The sequence below is a fragment of the Pelodiscus sinensis genome, chromosome 19 (assembly GCF_049634645.1).
Source record: "Pelodiscus sinensis isolate JC-2024 chromosome 19, ASM4963464v1, whole genome shotgun sequence".
NCBI lineage: Eukaryota > Metazoa > Chordata > Testudines > Trionychidae > Pelodiscus > Pelodiscus sinensis.
The window spans coordinates 13,265,543-13,286,271 of NC_134729.1; the positions used below are offsets into that span (position 1 = coordinate 13,265,543).

Here is a 20,729-nt window from a genome sequence, read left to right on the forward strand (position 1 = left end):
GGAGGCGGTGAGGATAAGGGGGTGTCTGGGGAAGGGGAGGGGGAGGGGGTGTCTGGGGAGGGGGTGGGGATGGGGGGTGTCTGGGGGAGGGGGTGCGGATAGGGGGGTGTCTGGGGAAGGGGAGGGGGTGGGGATGGGGGGTGTCTGGGGAAGGGGAGGCGGTGAGGATAAGGGGGTGTCTGGGGAAGGGGAGGGGAAGGGGAGGGGGTGTCTGGGAGGGGGTGGGGATGGGGGGTGTCTGGGGAAGGGGAGGCGGTGAGGATAAGGGGGTGTCTGGGGAAGGGGAGGGGGAGGGGGTGTCTGGGGAGGGGGTGGGGATGGGGGGTGTCTGGGGGAGGGGGTGCGGATAGGGGGGTGTCTGGGGAAGGGGAGGGGGTGGGGATGGGGGGTGTCTGGGGAAGGGGAGGGGGTGGGGAAGGGGAGGGGGTGTCTGGGGACGGAGGGGTGCGGGCGAATGGCTAGAGGAAGCGCAGGGTAAATCCCCTTGGGGTTCCCAGCAGAGAGACCATAGAGGGAACCCTCCGCTGTCCTAGAACGGCCGTTCGCCATCGAGCCTACCTGGCCGGTCCCAGGCTAGAGCGCCGCCTGCCCGGGCTAAAGATGTCGGCTGTGGGCGGAGTGAGCGTCGTGTGCCAGGCGCCGCCGCTCTAGGCCGGGCGAGCCCCAGTGTCTATGGTGCTGGCGGACCGAGGCGCTCGGCGGCCGGATCGTGCCTGGCCCCGGGGGCGGCCGGAGCCATGAGCGTGGACAAGGCGGGGCTGTGCGGCTCCCTGCTCACCTGGGTGAGTGGGGATCGCCACCCCCGGGCTGGGGGGAGGGGAGCTGGAGGGTGGTGCCCCCTGGATTATTGGGGGGCTGTGGGGGGAGGGGAGCTGCAGGGTGGTGCCCCCCTGGATTATTGGGGGGCTGTGGGGGGAGGGGAGCTGCAGGGTGGTGCCCCCTGGATTATTGGGGGGCTGGGGGGGAGGGGAGCTGCAGGGTGGTGCCCCCTGGATTATTGGAGGGCTGGGGGGGAGGGGAGCTGCAGGGTGGTGCCCCCTGGATTATTGGGGGGCTGTGGGGGGAGGGGAGCTGCAGGGTGGTGCCCCCTGGATTATTGGGGGGCTGTGGGGGGAGGGGAGCTGCAGGGTGGTGCCCCCTGGATTATTGGAGGGCTGGGGGGGAGGGGAGCTGCAGGGTGGTGCCCCCTGGATTATTGGGGGGCTGTGGGGGGAGGGGAGCTGCAGGGTGGTGCCCCCCTGGATTATTGGGGGCTGTGGGGGAGGGGAGCTGGTCTGGAGGCCCCCGGGTTATGGGGGCAGGGGGTTGCCCCCAGGCCGTGGGGGGAGGAGCTGGGAACGGGGGGGGGGGCTGCCCTTGGTTGGTCTGTGCCTTCTTCGGGGGGGCTGCCCTGGGTGTGTCCCCCAGCGGGGTCTCCTCTAGCCCCCTGCCCCCTCCCTGGGCCCCCACTTGTGTGCACTTTGTACCCCTGCTGCCCCACCCCTCTGAGTGCCTCAGCCCTGTGCTGCTCCCCCTCAGTGTGGGGGGGGCTGTATGTTCACACCCCCCCTCCCTCCCCACCCCCGGAGAGCCCCTCACATTCCCATCCCTCCCTCAGAGCCCTGCGGCACCGTGCCCAGAGCGCCTACTGATCTGGCTCCAGAGCCACTGGGTCTCCCCTCCCTCACCCCCCCCAGCACCCTGGGGCACTGCCTGCTGGTGTTGTGCTCCTTGCTGGGCGCTGGGAAGGGAGAGCTGATGCACCGGGACCCCCCCTGCCACAGGCTGGCCCCAAGAGGGGGTGTGTGTTCTGGGGCGCAGGCAGTGACTGGGGAGCATGGAGGGGTAGAAAGTTGCTGCTGGGGATGATGGGGGGAGCACAAGGGGGCAGGTGGGGTGAATGGGCCATTAATGGTTGGGGTGAAGCTGGCCCTGGAGTGGCGGGGCTCCAGGAGCTGGTTCAGTGAGCACCCCCCCACCCCCGCAGCGATCCTGGCAAGTGCTGGCCACAGGCTCTGGGTGCTGTGAACTTCCCACCGCAGCAGTGCCCTGGGTATCACTGGGAGGGAGGGGGGGGACAGATCAGCGGGATGGCTTGTACCAATGCAGAGGAGAGTTGGAGGGGCTAGGGGCCCAGCCTGCCCATGGCTAAGGCCAGAGTAGCTGTGGCTGGGCCGGAGCCGTGCCTGGGTCTCTGCAGGGGGATTAGGCTGCTGGGAGATCAAAGCTGCCACGGTCAAGGAGTAGGCGGTGGGCGTGATTCCTCCCCATCCCCTGCACCTGCTCCAGATGCTGGGAGGTCCCAGCTGAGCCGTGGCGGATGCTGATCCCTGCTGTGGGGGGGGAGGGGGATCTGGCTGTGGGGAGGCCTGGGGTGTCTGTAGCCTGGGGTTTGTGTGTTCTGTGGGTCTCCCCACCCTTTGTGCCGCGGAGCCACTGGGGCGGTGCCACACCCCAACTCGTACGAGGCCCCTCGATGCCTCCCTGCCGGTTGGCCAGGCCCCCAGGCGGGCCTCCGGCACAGGCCCCCCTCCTGCTTCGCCCAGCTCCTATTCAGAGGCTTCCTGGAGGGTCAGTGCGCCCTGGCATGGGACACAGAGCAGAGCGGGGGCAGGAGCTGGGGCCCAGCATTAGCCAGGGCACTGCTGCTGGGGGAAGCTCGCAGCACCAGGGGCCCGGTCCGTTGTCTGCCTCCCACAGACCCGCACTGAGTCCACATGTTCCACCCGTCAGCCGTCCCGCCAGATCCTCCCTTGAGCTGCGGCTGCTCCAGCCAGTCCCTTCCCAACCCCTCGGTACCACCCGGGGCGGTTACATGGCTCTGCCCCACAGCAACTGTTCACCCCTCTGCCCCTCCCCCGGGTGAGGAGCCCCGAGTGAGCCAGTCGCTGCCCTGCCTCTGGGTCACAGAACCCCCACGAAAATGTCCATCTTGCTGCCCTGTTCCTTGGGGCAAGGGACCCGGGCCTGGCAGAGCACTAGGAGCTGGACGCAGCCTTCCCCGAGGCACCGCTGGAATAGCCCCCGGTCGTCGGGCCGCAGTAGAGGGGGAAGCTAATTTGCCTGGGGCTAGGGGAGCTTTGCTGTAGTGCTGGGTTGGGGGATGGAGGATGGTACCTTCTAGAGGGGATCTGGGGAGGAGGGGAATGGAGTATGGGGCCTCTCCCCTCCCCAGAGCAAGGGGCTGGCTGGCTCAGGTGGGGAATGGGGCCCCTCCCCTCTAGGAGGTGCTGGCTGCAGTCAAGGGGTTTTCTCTATGGGATGCAGGCCAGTGATCCCCCTCATTTCCCCCCCATCCATGTGTGAAATAAATTTTGTGTGCCCCGAGGCATGTGCGGATGTGCACCACCAACAGAAACACATGCTGGCACTGTGGGCGCTCGGCCAATCAGCTGGGTGCCATTTGAATCGCTCCTGGGGGGGCGGGCTGCCCCAGCTCAGCTGATGTTCTGCAGAGGGCCCCTTTGTGAGGCCCAGGGGGCACCAGAGACCTATAACTGGGGGCGGGAGGAAGGGCCCTGTGGCTTCACAGCCCCACCTGCCCTCTGGGCCCTGCCTGGCAGCTGAGTTGAGTGGGGTTAGACACTGAAGCCAGTGCAGGGCTGGCCGTGGGGTCTCGCTGGGGCAGGGGGTAGGTTTAAGCAGGGAGGTGCCACGCGCGGGCGCTGGGGGGGGGCAGGGCCAGCTGGCTCGGAGGATCTGTCACTTCCTCATGCAGGGTCAGGCTGCTGGAGTAGCAGCTGGTTCCTTCTTGGTTTGGGGAGCCGGCTTTGTGTGGGGCAGGGAGAGCTGGGGAGGGGGGATTTCAGGGCCTGAGTTAGTGGGGGGGCACCTGGTGCCCTCCCTCGGCCCAGGGTGATCTGGGGGGGCCCAAGCAGGGGCTTTGTACCTGTCTTGTGCAGCGTGCTGAGGTGGGGAAGGTCAGCTCTGGGGGGAGCCCCGGAGTGTGTTTCAGCTTTGATCACCCTTTGGGTGGATGGGGGGAGAAGAGGATCAGGGAGGGCTGGTGCCCCCGGCAGCTGGGCCGTACAGACTTGCTCCCATCTTGGCCTGGGAATCCAGAGGTCCCAGGTTCAATCCCAACTGCCAGCCCCTCGCCCCGGGGGCAGGTCTACCCCAGCCAGATCTCTAGGTGGCTTTTCCCACCCCGCCCCCCAAACTCATTCACTCCTTGCCTCGCTGAGCTGCCTCCGTCCCCTCCCCAGCTTCAGACCTTCCACGTCCCGGCTCCGTGCCGCACCTACCAGGATCTGACCAGCGGGGTCCCCATAGCCCAGGCGCTGCACCGGATGTAAGTACAGCCCCTGGCTGGGAGACCCCAAGAGGGGTGGCAGGGTTGGGGGGCAGACTGGGGTTCACTCCTGGCAGCCCTGGGGCTTGGCTCTCTGATGCGCTGGGCTCCAGGGCGGGTTTCGGCGCGAGGGGCCCGGAGGGAAGCCGGTGTCCACATCCGCCCCCACCGGCTGCCCCTTGTCCCAGCCAGAGGCTAGATTCCTGTCTATGGCCCGTGCTGGGGCGTGGGCGGCCAGAGGGGAAACCAGATCCTGCCCCGAGTGGCAGCTGCTCTGGGCAGGCCAGGAATTCCCCCTCCCCACGTCCTCCCACCCCCCACCCGCCCTGCCACCTCCCTCCCTTTCAGAGATGCCGCTTGGTTCAATGAGACCTGGCTGCTGCGGATCAAAGACGACACTGGGACAACTGGAGGCTGAAGGTAACCTGCTGGCTTAAACCCGGGGGGGGGGGGGGGGGGGGGGGGAATGGTTAAAATCTGCCCCCCCCACCCAACTTCTCGGCCGGTCAATTCCCATCCTCCACGGGGACCTGGCTGCCGCCTCGTGTCCTCCCTGCGGCCCCCCAGCAAGCGCCGCTCCGGCCTGAGCCGAGTTGTGGGGGTCTGAGCCCTGCCTCCCATTGAGACGGGGCTCAGCCCAGGGGGGCGTGGCCTGTCCGGATCCGGCATGCCCAGCTCGCGCTCCCCTCTTCCAGGTCAGCAACCTGAAAAAGATCCTGCAGAGTGTGCTGGAGTACTCCCAAGATGTGAGTGTCCCCGCTCCGGCGGTGGGGGGGGGGGGGCAGCTCTGGTCGGCTCCCTGCCCTGCTGAGCTCATGCTCTAGGTTCCCGCAGGGCGGGTGGGGAAACTGAGGCAGCAAGGGACAGCAATTTGCCCGTGGCAGAGCCGGGAGCAGAACCCAGATGTCCTGGCTCCACTAGGCAACGCTGCCCTTGGATGTGGGCTCTGCTCTAACGTCCCCAATGGTGCCCGCGCCCTCCCTGTATGTCTGGAGGTTGCTCTAAAGGGGCCCGCTTCCCCCCCAGTGCCCACAGGGCTGGTCACGGGGGGGCTTACAGCTGGCCTGGTACGTTGGCCTGGGGGGGGGGTCTCTTGTGCCAGCCCGTCTGTGCCCCGAGCCCCATGGGTGCTGGCTCCAGCATGTGGAGGGAGGGGCAGGTGTCCGTGGGGCAGGAGGGCGCTGAGCCCTCGGTCTCTCCCCCAGGTCTTGGGCCACCAGGTCTCCGAGCACCACCTGCCGGACGTCAGCCTGATCGGGGAGTTCTCGGACCCCTCGGAGCTGGGCAAGCTGCTGCAGCTGGTGCTGGGGTGCGCCATCAGCTGCGAGAAGAAGCAAGGTGGGAGGAGCCCCCCTGCCCGTGTGCTCCATGGCCCGAGGGTGGAGGAGGGGCAGGCGGTTACTCCCTGCGGGGGTGGGGTGTCTGTCTATGGTGCTGCTCTGGGGCCCCCCAGACAGGACGGGCCCACCTCCCTCTGCCCCGATTGCACGGCTCGTGTGGGGGAGGGGCATGCCAGGAACCCCCAGGGAGCCAGCTGGCAAAGGGGCCGTCTCCATGTGCCCCACCCCACCCCTGCAGGGAATTGGTCGGGGCCCCTGCGGCCCTCTGTGCGGTGTGGGCCTGGTGCCCGTGCTGTGGAGGGGGGGAGGGGAAGTGGGGGGGGGGTGGCTGGCATCGGGGGAGGGGCTGGAGGGCGGACTGTGGGCATAAGGGGCAGGGATTCAGCTGCTGCCCTCCCTGTCGCAGAGCACATCCAGCAGATCATGACCCTGGAGGAGTCCGTCCAGCATGTGGTGATGGCAGCCATTCAGGAGGTGAGCCGGGGCCGGCGCAAACCAGCACCGGGCAGCTGCTGCCTGGGTCTTTGCTCCCCCCCCCAGCCGCCTCGGCCCGCCTGCAACCCTTTTCTCTCCTGCAGCTGATGACCAAGGACCCGTCGGACACGCTGGCCTCCGAGACGTACGGCAACTTCGACAGCCAGGTGCCCCTGCCTCAGTTTCCCCACCTGTCAAAGAAGGGAGAATTCGGGGGCTGTTTTGGGCGGGGCGCATCTCTGGCTCCGTGGCCTCTTGGAGTGGGAAGGGGGCTGGAGGGGGGGGACGTGACCGTCACTAACCGCCCTCTCCCCGCCCCGCCCTGCAGTCCCGGAAGTACTACTTCCTCAGCGAGGACCTGGAGGAGCCAGACGACATGCGGCAGCGCTGCCAGGATCTGGAGCAGCAGGTGGGCAGGAGCGGATTTTCCCCCGGCTCGGGGCTGTGGGGGGAGGGGGTGCTCGCTCCTTCCAAAGAACCCAGGCGCCGCAGCTGCCTCGGCCCAGCCCGCGGAGGGGCAGCTGCTCTCGGCTCCGGAGCCTCGACTCTCCGGCTGGAGAGGCTCCGGGCACTCCCAGTGGGATCCCTGCCCTGGCTACTGGGTCCCGTCTGCACTGCCTGGATGTCTCCCCTCCGGCTGGGTTGTGGTTGCAGTGTCTCTGCTCCTCCGGCCTGTGTGGTGTGTGGGTCTCTGCATCTCTCCCCCTCCTTCCCCCCCAAATGGGTGTAGCGCTGCTGCTTTTGGAGCTGGGGTTCGTTTGGGGAGGGGGCTAGGGCAGGAACGGGGGGGGAGGGGAGGAAAGAGGATTCGGTCAGGACACCTGAGGTCTCTGAACAGTTGGGGCCCTGTTGTGTTTGGTGCTGTATGCACATGGGGCAGCTCTTCTACAAAGACGAGCAAATGGGGGGGGGGGGGTTGTACAGAAGGACTGTCCTTCCAGCTTCGGTGGGAGGGGAAACTGAGGCAGAGATGGACGTGACTCCGATAGGAAGAGGGTGGCAGAGTCAGGGATCAAACCCAGCTGTATTGGCAGGTGCCCTCAGCACAGATTGCCTTGCTGGGTTCAAGCATTCTCCCTTCCCCTCCTTCCGTGGGACAGGGTCCAGTGTGGCCAGGTGCAGGGTAGCCAGTGGCTGAAGAGAGCTGCTATTGGCAGCAATATGTCAATCAGGCTCTACTTCCACCCCTTCCCCAGGTGAGAATAGATCAGTGAGGGCGCAGAAGCAGCCAGCTCAACTGGAAGGGGGGGAAGGAAACCCATCTCGGTGCTGTCAGCCTCCTGCAGCAAGGAGTTCCCCAGGTAGCGGAGCCTCTGTACCCATCCTACCGATTCCTCTGCCTCAGGGCGCGAGATCCCAGCGGGGTGTGCATGGGAGGGGGCGGGAAGATGTCTGAGCACAGAAGAAGCAGCTTCATCGCCGGGGACTCCGTTGGAGACCAGATAGGGTGGGAGCTGGGGAACACTTGATCCCCGGCGGCAGGGGGGCGTGGTGGGTTTCCGCCTTCGGATGCCCATATAACAAGAGCCCCCTCCCCCTGCAGTGCAAAGCACAGCGGTCCCCAACTGACCGCTGGCCATAAACCGCCCCCTTTGCTCCTGCAAGGTGCTAACGTATCCCCGGAGCCGCGGTTCCCCTGCGGGAAGGTGAGTTTGCCGTTCGCCCCCCTCCCTCTGCGATAACAGAGCTACTGACACAGCCACCAGCGCGTCCGTTTCCTCTGCATGAGCATGTCTGTCGTGGAGCTGACTAATGCAGGCTGCTTGGAACACCCTGGCGGAGGCGGGGTGGGGAAGGGGGCACGTCTCGCTTACCTACTGACGTTCTTACAGCTCTCCTGGGTGCTCGCCAAACTCTCTACCCCGCTGCAAAGCCTGGGGAAGTCCCGGGGGGGCGGGGCGGGGCAGTGTGTCTCAAAGCAGATTGCTGAGTTACGGGGTGCCGGGGAGGGGATTGGAGTGAATGGAGGGCTGGAAACTCTGTGGAAAGAGCAGGGTGAGGGGATGCCGTAAGAGGGGCCATGTGATTAAATCTTCCATGACTAGACGAGAGTAGGGAGGTGGGGAGCATCTCTTCTCCCTTCTCTGGCAGCACGAGAACGATGGGACGTGCAGATCAATGGAAAGATGCTCCTTTCCCAGTGTTGGCCTGCGGAACTCACCGCCACATGATGGCGTAGAGGCCAAGAGCTCTGCAGGATTCAGAAGAGGGCAGCCAGAGTTAGCCCAGCTCGTGTCATCCCTCCCTAGTTGTAGGGGGCATCCAGTGTCTGGGGTTTACCTGCTCGGGGCTTGTATCCCCATCTGTCCTTTCATAAAAGGGACCTGCCCATGCGGCCACCTCTGCTTAGGATCTAACTCAGCTCTCCTGTAAGCCTGGCTTCTGAGCCCTTGCGAGAGTGGGTAACGGGGCATCTTATTCCCCCCCTCCCCTGGGGGCTGCCAGGCCAGGAAGGTGGCACGCAGCCCAGTGCCAAGCTACCCCCTTCAAAGGTGACCGTCCTGGGTGCATTGGAGCGGGTCCGAGGGCCCGGCATAGAGTGGAAGCTGCCTGGCGTTTGCAGACTCCATGCCGCGAAGGCCCAGTGTGAGCGCAGGACTGAGAGCAGGACTCCTGGGTTCCCTCCCCCAGCTCTGGGACGGGAGTGAGGCCTAGTGGTTAGAGTGGAGGGGGTTGGGACTGGGAGCCAGGACTCCTGGGTTCCCTCCCCAGCTCTGGGACGGGAGTGAGGCCTAGTGGTTAGAGTGGAGGGGGTTGGGACTGGGAGCCAGGACTCCTGGGTTCCCTCCCCAGCCCTGGTTGGCCTCCATTGGGCCCGTTTGTCTCCTCCCAGAGCAGGGGGTGGGCGGAAGCAGTCGGCTCTGGGACAGCTGAGCCCAAAGGTGAGTGTGTGTGTGTGTGGGGGGGGGGGGGGCGTAATCTCTTGGTCTCTGCGGGGATGGGGGGGGGGGGGGGGGGCTCTCTGCCTGTCTCCACCACGGGGCTTCTGACTCCCTGCCCTGGTCCTCAGCTCTCGGCCCTGGTGGAGGAGAAGAACAGCCTGGCCCTGGAGAACAAGGCCTTGAAGGAGCAGAAGAGTCGTCTGGAGTCGGACGCGGGCAGCAAGAAGCTGCTGCTGCTGCAGGCTCAGCTCGCGCAACTGCAGGAGGAGACTTTCAGGTGTGTGTGTGTGGGGGGGGGGAGATGTCTAGGGTGGGAGCCAGGGCTCCTGGGCCCTGGTCGGGCTCTGGGAGGGAGTGGGGCCTAGGGGTTAGAGCGAGGAGCCAGGGGCCCTGGTCCGGCTCTGGGAGGGAGTGGGGCCTAGGGGTTAGAGCGGGGGAGCCAGGGGCCCTGGTCGGGCTCTGGGAGGGAGTGGAGCCTAGGGGTTAGAGCGGGGAGCCAGGGCCCTGGTCGGGCTCTGGGAGGGAGTGGGGCCTAGGGGTTAGAGCGGGGGAGCCAGGGGTCCTGGTCGGGCTCTGGGAGGGAGTGGGGCCTAGGGGTTAGAGCGGGGGAGCCAGGGGCCCTGGTCGGGCTCTGGGAGGGAGTGGAGCCTAGGGGTTAGAGCGGGGGAGCCAGGGGCCCTGGTCGGGCTCTGGGAGGGAGTGGGGCCTAGGGGTTAGAGCGGGGAGCTAGCGGTGTCTCACCTGGGCCCCATCCCCGCAGGCTGGAGAGCGGGAAGGAGGACTTGCGCACGCGTTGCGAGGAGCTGGAGCGGGAGGCGCAGGACCTGCAGCACCGGAACGAGGAGCTGAGCAGCTTGGCCGAGGAGGCCCAGGCCCCTGAAGGACGAGATGGACGTGCTAAGGTGAGAGCTTCGGGCCTGTTGGGATCCCCCCCGGCCCCCCCCCAGTCCCACAGCGCCCTGGCGGGGTGTGTGGGGGGGGGGACTCACCCTCAGGCCGCAGGGCAAGGCAGGAATCCCCCCCCCCCCCCCCCCCCCCGTGAGCTCTGACTGTTGCTGTCAGGCTGGTTAAGGGGCGTGTTCTGCCGCCCCCTGTCTGCACGCAGGAGCGCTCCCCCTGTGGGAGAAGAGCCTACTACAGCTAGCTCAGGGGAACCCCTCCAGCTCCAGCGGGTGCAGCTGGGTTTCCACTGCCAGGGAGCCTCGGTTCAGTGCCCTGCCTACCAGCCGGGGCTAAGCAAGGCAGGGCCCCGTACTTTGGGGTTGCTGGGTTCAGACAGCCCCATGTTCTGCATCCCTAAATCTCTGGGGCCACGTGACTGGTGGTGGGAGGGGGGGCAGCTCACCTGAGAACTGTCCTGTTCTGAGGCGCTTGGCACTGGCCGTTGTTGGGAGACGGGTCACTGGGCAAGATGGGCCACTGGCCTGGGCTCCGTGGGATGGGGGGGGGGTTGGGCAGGAGCCAGGGTTCAACGCGCTCCTGCCCCACCCCACACCTGCAACCCCTGATTCTCTGCCAAGGCCATGGAGGGGGGATGAAAGCGGCACCCCTAGTCCTGCCTGCTGGCCCCAGCTGAGAGCTCGGCCCCTCCCGCCCCGGCAGGCACTCCTCGGACAAGGTGGCCAAGCTGGAGGCCATGGTGGCCGCGTACCAGAAGAAGCTGGAGGACTTGGGCGACCTGCGGCGGCAGGTGCGGCTGCTGGAGGAGCGGAACACGGTCTACATGCAGCGCACCTGCGAGCTGGAGGAGGAGCTGCGGAAGGCCAACGCCGGCCGCGCCCAGCTGGAGACCCACAAGAGACAGGTGGGGGGCGGGGCTGGGGGCGGGGCTGTTGTCTCCAGCAGGGGTTCTCCCTGCCCCGCTTAGCTGCGGTTTCACTGATCTGCTGGCCCCCCCTCCGGGGACCTGTCCCGGGTCCCAGGGGCCACCTCAAATCCCGTCCCTGTCCCCCCGCAGGTGCGGGAGCTGCACAGCAAGCACTCGGAGGAGGCCCTGAAGGCGGAGAAGTGGCAATTCGAGTACAGGAACCTGAAGGAGAAGTTCGAGGCGCTGGTGAAAGAGAAGGAGGTGAGGCGGGATGGAGGGAGCCTAGTGGTTAAAGGGGGGGGGCTGGAGTTGGAATTGCTCCAGCTTCGGGAGGGCAGTGGTGGGTAGTGGTTAGAGCAGACAGCCTGAGCGCGGTGAGGCCTGGGTTTGGCAGCGAGGTGATCCGGCTCCGTGCCCGGGTGGAGGGCTCTGCTGACCCCAGCTGCTCCCCTCCCCCCCCAGCGCCTGATGAGGAACGGGACTCCCTCCGCGAGGCCAACGAGGAGCTGAGATGCGCCCAGGTGCAGCAGACGTGCCTGAGCCAAGCAGGTGGGTGCAGCCCGAGCTGGGCAGGGCACGTGGGGGGCGGCGGGAGGGGCAGCTGCATCTCCTGCCACAGTAGCCCCCCTCGCTCGGCCCGAGGCAGGGAGGAGACGGAGTTTGGTGCCGCCGCCCTGGCGAGATGTTGGCTTGCGCTGCATGGAGCCGGTTCGGCCCTCGGCAGACTCCCTTCCCCCTTGGCCGCGAGCCGCAGCTGCCTGTGGCTGAGCATCACGCTCCGCGCTTCTCGGCCGGGTAGCACATCAGCTCGCTTCGCTTTTCAGCTCCAGCTGGGAGCGTCCAGCTCTCTCGGCGGATTGGCCGTAGAGCCTCGTGGGAGCTGAGGTTTGGTCTCCTCGTAGCCTTGTTCTTCTCCAGGGGCCAAGCTCCTTGGTGGAACTACATCTCCCACAATGCACCCGCCTGCCCGGCCGTGAGGCGGCATCGTGGGAGATGTGGGTTGCGGCACCCGGCCCGTGGAGAATGCACTGGGTTCTCCAGCCAGCCTACTTCTCCCGTGATCTTGCCGCCGGGACAGGGCCGCTGGGTGCATCGTGGGAGGTGTTGTCCTGTCAGGGAGGCTGGCCCAAAGAGCGCAGGAGAAGCACAAGGCAGTTGAGCCACAACTCCCATGAGGCATTGCAGCCGCACTTCCGAATCTGAAATCGTTTGGCCCTGCCCCCTGAAATCTTTAATCTGTTCTAATTGTACCTTTGTGTTCGTGGGGCGCCCATTTCCTGCCCAGCTCTAAGACATTGGGGGTTTTGAAACTCTGATGCAGAATCTGTGGAACTCCCTGCCACATGATGTTGAAGTTAAGAATTTAGCGGGGGGGGGGGCGAGAGTACCTCCTTCTAGGCTGTTACACATAGTGTATCCCGTTCCTACATGAGCGCCCCATGCTGCCACCCACAAAGGGGGGTGGGTAGGAGAGACCTCACCCTGCATAACACTGATAACTCTCCGTGTTGTTACTCCTGGCACCCGCCCTGGTTGCAGACAGGACAGCGGATAGCCAGGTGCTGGCCGTCGTTCCAGCTCCCTCCGTGGCCATGGGAAGTCCTGGGCCGTGCCCCTAGCCCGGAGCAGGAGGCTGCAGGTTGTGACCCTCACGTGGCATCTCAGCGTTGCTGGCAGGGGAGAATCCGCACCCATGTGGGGCTAGTAGGGCTCTTCTGAGTCAGGGCGGGTCCCTGCTCTTCCATGTAACCCCCCCCCCCCCCACTTCCTCTTGCAGACGCCCTGCTGGACGGAGCCTCTTCTCCCGTGGACAACCTGGCTGCTGAGATCTTGCCGGCAGAACTCAAGTAGGCCCTGCCGCCGGGGGGCCAGAGGGGCGTGTTGGCACCTCTAGGCCACCGTCCGGGGGGGGGGGTTGGGGGGTGCCCTATTGGCCCTCTGTGTGCTGCGTCTGCAGAATCCGGCTAGTCCCCCTCGGGGTGAGGGTCTCTGCTGCTCACCTTTGGGTCCCTGAGCTGTTCCCAGCTGCCTGCGTGGGCCAGCGAAGGGCCTGGGGGGTGGATCTTAGGGCTGGGGGGGGCGCTGGACAGGGAGGGCAAAGCCCGCCTGGCCCGGGGCACAGACCCTGCCCGGAGGCCTGGTGCCCACAGCGGGGAAGGGAACTCCAAGCCGGGGCAGTGCCGCGGCAGGGGACAAGGGTCGGTCTGAGCCCAGCCGCACGTCCCAGCCTAGCCAGGGGTCTCCCTGAGCCGCCCCTCTCCCCGGCCCCAGGGAGACCATCGTGCGCCTGCAGCAGGAGAACAGGATGCTGTGCGCGCAGGAGTCCGTTTACCGGCAGCAGCTGGCGGAGCTGCAGGAACAGCTGGAGGAGTCCAACCGCGCCAAGAACCGGCTGGAGACCCAGGAGAGGTGATGGGGGCGGGGGGCTCTGATCTAGGCTGACAACCCCCCCCAGCTCCTCTCACCTGAGAGCCAAGCAAGGCTCCTGGCCATGCACCTGCCTGCTAATGGGGGGGAGGGGGCGAGCCTCAGCCCAGGGGAGGGTCCCAGTTGTGCCCCCCGGCTAATCTCCCTCCCTCACCAGGCTGCACCAGCATCAGGTCTCGGAGCTGAAGGCCCAGGTGGAGGAGCTGCAGAAGGCCCTGCAGGAGCAGGATGCGAAGGCGGAGGATGTGAGTCTGGCCCCGGGACTGGCACCGCTGTAAGGGGAAAGGTTCCCCCTTCCCCAAGCCACAGGGAGAGCTAACGGCTCGTGCTGAGCCTGGGGTCTCTGGGCCTGGCGTGGGCACCGTGGCAGGGCCCTGGGGCGCCCCCTCCTGCGTTGCCCCCGCCCCGGCTGGGGGTTGCTGCTCGCTGCTGGGGGAGGGGTGCCGGTGTGTTCCAGGTCGGATCTGCCCCATTGTGGGGAGGGGCTGGAGATCCGTGCATGGGGGGGGGGGGGGAGGCAGCTGGGAGGGGGTCCGGCCTCCCCAGTTTCTCCTTGGGAAGGGGGAGGCCCCTGCAGTCTCTGTGCAGGGATGGGAGCCCGCACCCTCCCCCCGCCGCCGCCGCGGTCTCATGGCCCCCCCCCCCCCCCCTGCTTGGATCACGCTAACGCTTCTCTCTCCCACCTCTCTCTGTCGCTGGCTGCCTGTCCCCTCCCCCTGCAGGCCATTGTAAGTACCAGCCGTCCCCTCCCTAAACCCACCTGGCGTGTCTGCTCCTTTCCTGTCCCGGGGCAAGGGGGCTGTGGGTTTGGGGGCCTGCCCCAAGACACTGGATCTCTGGGGGGGGGGGGGGGGGCAGCCCTTCTTGAGCGTGGGGCACAGGGCAGCTTAGAAGGAGTCTTGAGTTGGGGGGGGCTCCCTACTCCCCACACACAGAAATCTGGGCTGTTACTCTGGCTGTTAACGCTGCTTAATTTGTTTCCTGGCTCATTAAACCCCCCTCGGGGTGAGAGTCCCCATTGCAGCAGCCGCAGGATATTGCGGGCGTCTGGCCTGGCCTGTTCGGCTGCGAGCCCCCGACCTGCGCACAGGCCTGGCAGGCCGTTCGCCTCCTTTCTAGAGCTTCAGCTGGTTTATTTTTAGGCCTTTTGTGTCCATTCCGCTTTCCCCGTTTCCGACAGCTGGGCGAGGGGCCCGCCCCTCTAGTGATGGGCACAGCTAACCAGCCAGAACAGCTGGTGCACAGATCCCGAGGGACACCCCGTCCTGACACGTGCTCAAGCCGCGTTGAGCTTACGCAGCCTGTCTGGATGTGGCTGTTACTTCCTCCGCGGGGGGGGGCTGTGGGGGGAGGCGTCCGGTGAATTTGAGGCCGTTGACCGACACCTAAAACCCGGCTCCTTCCGGGCCTCGCGGTAGACAGAGGCGCCTGTTCTAAACAGTAGCTTCTACCCGTAGCTAAGCCCAGGGCTTCGGGGGCGGGACCCTCGTTCTGTGTCTGGCTGCCGCAGACGGGCTTTGAGGCGTTCAGCGGCTGACCGTGCCCTGGGTTTCGTGCTGGCTCGGTCAGTGTAAAGCCGCCCCCCGTGGGGCGGGGGGGATCCAGTGACTAGCTCGCGGCAGGAGGACTGGACCTTGGCGGTCACTAGGCGTGGAACCGGCTGGGTTCGAAGCCGACCAGGAGGGGCCTGATTCCCCACCCCTCACCCCCACCCCCGAAAACCTGGCACAGACTGGCCTGTGACCCCGGGTGTCGCAGGAGCTGGGCTGAGACCCGGGGCCAAGAGAGCTGAGTGGGGCTGGGAGGGGTCCGGCAGCAGGGCTCCGTGTTCCCAGCGCTGGAGGCCTTTCGGGGAAGGGAGGGGCCGTGCCTGCTGGGTGGGGGGGGGCAGCTCCGAGCCTCTGGCGACCTTCACCCTCTCCTCCTCTTCCTCCCCAGTCCGGCCTGCTGAAGAGGAAGCTGGAAGAGCACCTGTAAGTGCTGGTCTCTCACCCGGGGTGGGGCGGTTACTAGGCCCGGCAGCCGCTGCGGGGCAGACGCATCCCCTGGCCATGGCGCTTGGGGCTCTGCCCGCTGGGGCGTTTCCCAGCCAGCTCCGGGGGCCGGGAGGGGCCTTTGCTGGGCCAGGCATGGTGGGGGACGGGGAGACCTGGGGGCGCCGGGCACCTGACAGGCCTTGACTTTCCCCCAGGGAGAAGCTGCACCAGGCGCACTCGGAGCTGCAGAGGAAGAGGGAGTACATCGAGGACTTGGCCCCCGGCGTGGACAGCGAGAGTACGGGGCTGGGGGGGGGGCGGGCCGGGCATAGAAGGGGGGAACTGAGCCCAAAGTGGACAGCACGAGTATGAGGGTTGGGGGAGGGGTGACTCTGGTACAGATTTGGAGGGGGCGGGGGGGGGTTATCCGGCTGGTCTCTCGGATGCTTCCCCCCACAAAGTTGTATCCCTGGTACGTCCCTTGCGTGTGACGTGAGCCTGGGAGGGGCGGGGGGGGGCTCCGTGCCTCGGTTTCCCCAGCTGGGGGGCGCTGAGATGCTGACCTGGCCCCTGCCCCTAGACGCCAGGAGGATCGACGAGCTGCAGCAGAGCCTGAAGAAGAAGGACGAGGACATGCGGGCCATGGAGGAACGCTACAAGCGCTACATGGACAAGGCCTGCACGGTGAGCCCCGGGCTGGGGGCCTCCGGTGGGGAGGGGGCTGAGGAAGCGCCGTCCCTCGGGACACTCGGGGGCCGGGCCCCTGTCTCCCCACAGGCGTGGGGGGTCTCGCCACCTGTGCCTCCCCACAAAGGGCGTTGCTGGGGGGGGGCAGCTCTGGGAAGTTCTGCAGCGCCCACAGCTACAACAGGGGTCCTGGCCCGAGGGGGGCTCCCCGGCTGGCTGGGCAGGGGGTGTCCTTGGTCACCCCCTGGTTCCATCCACCTCACTGCAGGTCATCAAGACCCTGCACCCAAAGCAGCAGCCGCTCAAACCGCCCCCGGAGATCCAGGCCTTAAAGAACCAGCTGCAGGAGAAGGAAGTGAAGATCCATCGCCTGGAGGTGAGGCCCTGCCATGGGGTGGGGCAGTAACGAGCCCCTCTCCCCCCCCCCCCCCCCCCCGGCGCTGGGGGTCAGTCCCCCCTCCTGGACGGGGCACAGAAGCGGCCGTCGCTCTCCGGCCGCGCGATCCAGCCTCATGTTTCAGCGGCTCCCGGGCAGGGGTCAGGAAGGAAACTCCCTCCCCCGCCGCTCTGTGAATTTGCCTTCCGCCGGAGGCTGCTCGCCGATCGGCTGGGGGGTCTGGCCCCTCCTCCCACAGGTGGGCGGGGGGCACAGGGGTCCTCCAGCCGTTCTCTTCCTGGCGCGTACCCGGCCCGGGATCCCCACTGCTGCCTTGGGCTCTGGCTGGCAGCCCCCCAGGGAAGGGGGGCTTGGCCCCAGGGCTCCCGACAAGCCCCGGGTGCTCGCAGGCCGGAAGGCATGGAACCGGCTGGGGTGGGACATGAAGCCGGCTGCCCTGGAGGGGCGGGCACGTGATCGGGGGAGGGGTGACTCAAACTGGGGGAGGTGTCTGGGCCCTTGGACACGCCTCTCACGAAGTCCATGTCCCCAGCCCGGGCCTGGCAGCTGGGTGCTCCAGGTGGCTCTGTGCCTCAGTTTCCCCGGGGGGGGGGTGTCCCCTGTTCCTAGCTAGCTCAGTCCTTGGTGGTGGAGGCCGCTTGGGGGGGGGGGGGGATGTGGCGCTGCCCATTGCACTAGTGGTTGGGTGGGGCTGGACAGAGGGACCTAGCCCCAGTCGGGGGATCCCTGCACCTGTAGCCAAACGCTCTCGGCCAGCTGCTGGGTCTGCCAGGCAGCTTGCGTTGTGGGATGGGGCGGGGGGGGGGGGGGTGCCAAGGGCCCCTCCCCTCCCAAGGTCTCAGCTGTCTCAGGAGGCCCCCATGTGGCCTGTGGGAGTTTCACTGGGGGGCAGGGTGAGGGCCTGGTGTGCCCAGCCGCGTGTGCCCAGCCTGACTCTCTCCCCCCCCCCCCCCCCCCCCCCCCAACAGACTAACCTGGAGAAAACGAGAGCCCAGCGGGAGCAGGAGGAGAAGCTGATCATCAGCGCCTGGTACAACACGGTGAGTGGGGGGCGCTGGGCTGCCAGGCCGGCGGGGGGCAGGGCGGTATCGGGGGGGAAGAGGCGGCGGGCTGCCGGGGGTGGCACCAGGCCGGCTGGGGGTCAGGGCGATATTGGGGGAAGAGGTGGGGGGCTGCCAGGCCGGCTGGGGGCAGGGTGGTATCGGGGGGGGGAGGGGGGGGGCTGCCAGGCCGGCTGGGGGCAGGGTGGTATCGGGGGGGGAGGGGTGGGGGGCTGCCAGGCTGGCGGGGGGCAGGGTGGTATCGGGGGGGGGGAAGAGGTGGGGGGCTGCCAGGCTGGCGGGGGGCAGGGCGGTATCGGGGGGGGGGAAGAGGTGGGGGGCTGCCAGGCCGACTGGGGGTGGCACCGGGCAGGCTGGGGGGATGCCAGCTTGACCCCATGGTGTCCTGCTTGGGCTGGGCATGTGCTCTGGTGTCCCATGACTCCTGCTCTCGGGGCGGGGCTGCCCCCTCCCTGCCTGACCCCCTGCTCCGTTGCAGGGCATGGCGCTCCACCAGCAAGCCACAGAGGAGCGATCGGCCGCCTCCGGCACGGCCCAGTCCTTCCTGGCCCAGCAGCGCCTGGCCACCAGCGCCCGCCGGGGGCATCTGGGGCGGGCCAAGTACGGAGACAAGGCCCCCCCGCTGCACTGACTGGAGCCCCCTGGGCTACGTGGGGGGGGGAGGGCTCTCACAAGTGGAGCTCCCTGCCCCTCAGGCCTTTAACCCCTTGCTGCCTGGCAGCCTCCACCCCCCCGCGCTGCCCTTTCTTTGGGGGGGGGGAACTGCAGGCAAGGGGCGAACCCCGGGGAGGGGGTAGAACAGCCTGCGCTACCCAAGGAGCCCAGGGCCGGGGGCACCTTGGGGGAGAGGATCTGCCCATGACTGGGGGAGGGGACGCTGGACCCTGCTACAAGCCCCAGTTGCTTTGCACTACTAGAAGGGCGAGGGGGGCAGCCAGGCCTCTCCCCCCTCCCCCCTCCCCCCCCGTGCTCACATCCAGGATCCCTGGGCTGGTCCCTTGGGGTGCTAGTGGGGGAGCTGCTCCCAGCAGTGGCCATCCCTTCCCTCCCCCGGGAAACCTCCCCCCATTTTAACCCCTTCTTGGCCACGCTGCTTAGTGCAGCCCTGCCCCGGCACCTGGGGCTCAGCCTCCGTGGCCACCTGGCGGGGGCGCTGGGTCAGGGCGAGACAGCTGAGTGTGCGCCAAGGGCTGAGTCCCAGCGGGGGGGGGGGGGGGGGGGTCCTGGGTCAGGCCTGCCCCTGGCACCGGGCCTGTCCTGCTGCTTCGTGCCGCCCAGTCTGTGGCCGGCGGGGCTGGGATCTGCCGCCTCCTCGTTCGGCTAGTGCAGTCCCAGCTGCTGTGGCATCAGATGCCGCCCATCTCCAGGGAGAGCCGGGATCCCTGCCCACCTCCAGCACCCGCCAGCCGGGCGCCTGGGCTGGGACACCAAAGCTGCCAGCCCCTCGTGGCCTGGCCCTGGGGAGAAAGGCAGGTCCCGGCGTCGCTCGCTGCGGCCCGCGGCAAAGCCCTGCTGGCCAGCGCCGGGGCTGGGACTCGCCTCGTCTTTTGGCTTTAACGTGGCCTCTTGTGGTGGTACCTCTGCTCTGCGTGGCTGTAAGTGGATTGAGTTTTACGCGGGGGAAGGGTTTGGGTCCAGACTTGGGCTGAGCCCTCCCCTCCCCCCCCTTTTTAATTTTGTTTTAGGGTATAATTTTAGTTGGATGCTGCTGGGTTTTTAAAGATGCAGACTGTGTATTTTGTAAAACTGACAGGTGGGGAGGAGGGACTTGGTGGCTCTGTTATTTTTCTACTCTCGGGCAGCCTGCAATGGTGCACGGGGCCCTGGGCCCCTGGACTGAATCTTTACACTACCAATAAAGACACTAGAATCTGCTGATCTGTCTTTTGAAGCCCACAAATCTCTTGGCTGCTCCGGCCCCTGGGGGTGAGGAGCAGGGCTCCATGGCTTCCCACTGTTTTCCATCCATGTGTGGAATAAGTTTTGTTCTGTGCACTGAGGCATGTGTAGAGGTGTACCACCCATAGAAACCTAGGTTGCGGGTGCTGTGCTAATCAGGTGGGCGGCCCCTGAATCTCTCCTGCACTCGGCTTATGGGTACAAGGGCCTCCGCGGGCCAGGTGGGTTGATCCTGCCCCCAGGCCAATCAGGGATTGGGGTTAGGGGCAAGCACATGAAGTTTCTGCCACCCTGCCCCCGCCCTGCGAGGAGCATGAGATACTTAAAAGCGTCAGGCGCTCCTGGCAGGCTGCAAGGAGACTTCACACGCTCCCCAGACCAATCATCGGCTGTGGGTGGGGAAGCAGCGAAGTCTCCTGGCCCCCCACTGGGTGCACTTCAAACATTTCTGAAGTGGCCCCTGGCAATAATTTTTTGCCCACCCCAGTCCTAGGGCCTGGAGCCCATCTTGGACTATTAGGAGTATTACGGTAATGCTTAGGCGTTCCTGTCTTGGATGAGCCATTTTGCTGGGGCTGTGTGTGTTAAGTGTATTACGGTAAGGTTTCAAGTCTTAGAGCAGGTTGCTGTGGAGTATTAGGTGTACTGCGGTAGAGCCTAGGTGCTACCGTAATCTATCTAATAGGTCATGGAAGAGCCCCAGTCCTGAAGCAGGGCCCATGGGGTGTGGCCCTGTAGGGGGTGGCTGCTCTGTCCCAGGGCAGCAGAAGCCTGTTTCCCTGCCCAGCTGGGCTGAGATCCCCACACTCCCCCCCACAGGCTCCTGGCCTAGCGAAGGGCTGGCTCGGGGCTGCTGTTTGCTCACCTTGGCACTGGTCGCGGGGGGAGCTACTGGCTGGAGGGGCTCAGCACAGGACAGTCCCCCTCCCCCAGTGCTGAGGGGCGCTGGGCCAGGGCCTACTTAACCCCCCGGGGCTGTTAACCCTTCGCTTGCCTCTCCCTGGTGCCCCCAAATGGTTAACCAGTTAAATGTTTGAAAGTGGGCCTAGCGCCCGCCTGCCTCACTTTCCCCGCACGCGGGGGGGTGCGGTTCAGCTCTTAGTCGCACTGCCTGGCCATGCGGCTCTGGGCCCAGCCGAGGCCCTCCAGGCATTTCTGGGAGTCCGGCCTCGCAGCTGCTGGGGAGGGAGAGAGCAGCTGGGGCAGGTGCCATCAATAGTGGCTCAGCTCCAGCGTGGCCTGGCTTGGGGGGGGGGGGGGGGGGGCAGCTGAGCCCTCTCCGGGTGTTTGTGGGGGGAGGCCAGCAGGGCAAATTGGGACATTTCCAGCTGCCCCAGCCCCTCTCTCTGGGCTCAAGCGCCCAAGTTCGGGCTGAGCTGCTGCATGGCCAGGGGCCAGCCTGGGCTTAAACACTGCCCCCATGGGCAGCCCCTCCCCCAGCTCTGCCCCCTCCCTCCTGGCGCTCTGACGGCCCAGCCTTGCTAGCCCTGAGGTTCAAGCCCTGAGCAT

At 66.7% G+C, this 20,729-nt stretch overlaps 1 protein-coding gene across 1 annotated transcript; it reads left to right on the top strand.

The window, feature by feature from the left end:
* The first annotated feature begins 708 nt into the window (after positions 1–708).
* HOOK2 (hook microtubule tethering protein 2) lies at positions 709–19,199 on the top strand. Its single transcript, XM_075902409.1, is given in 24 exon segments — positions 709–782; positions 4,185–4,270; positions 4,619–4,668; positions 4,671–4,690; positions 4,966–5,016; positions 5,476–5,608; positions 6,017–6,084; positions 6,189–6,251; positions 6,413–6,493; positions 9,095–9,243; positions 9,727–9,841; positions 9,843–9,868; positions 10,569–10,770; positions 10,924–11,034; positions 11,247–11,322; positions 12,551–12,620; positions 13,045–13,182; positions 13,358–13,445; positions 15,139–15,173; positions 15,392–15,474; positions 15,757–15,860; positions 16,132–16,239; positions 17,229–17,300; positions 17,800–19,199. Coding segments are annotated over 24 exon segments (2,127 nt in total). The 5' UTR covers positions 709–737; the 3' UTR covers positions 17,953–19,199.
* The last annotated feature ends 1,530 nt before the right edge of the window (positions 19,200–20,729 follow it).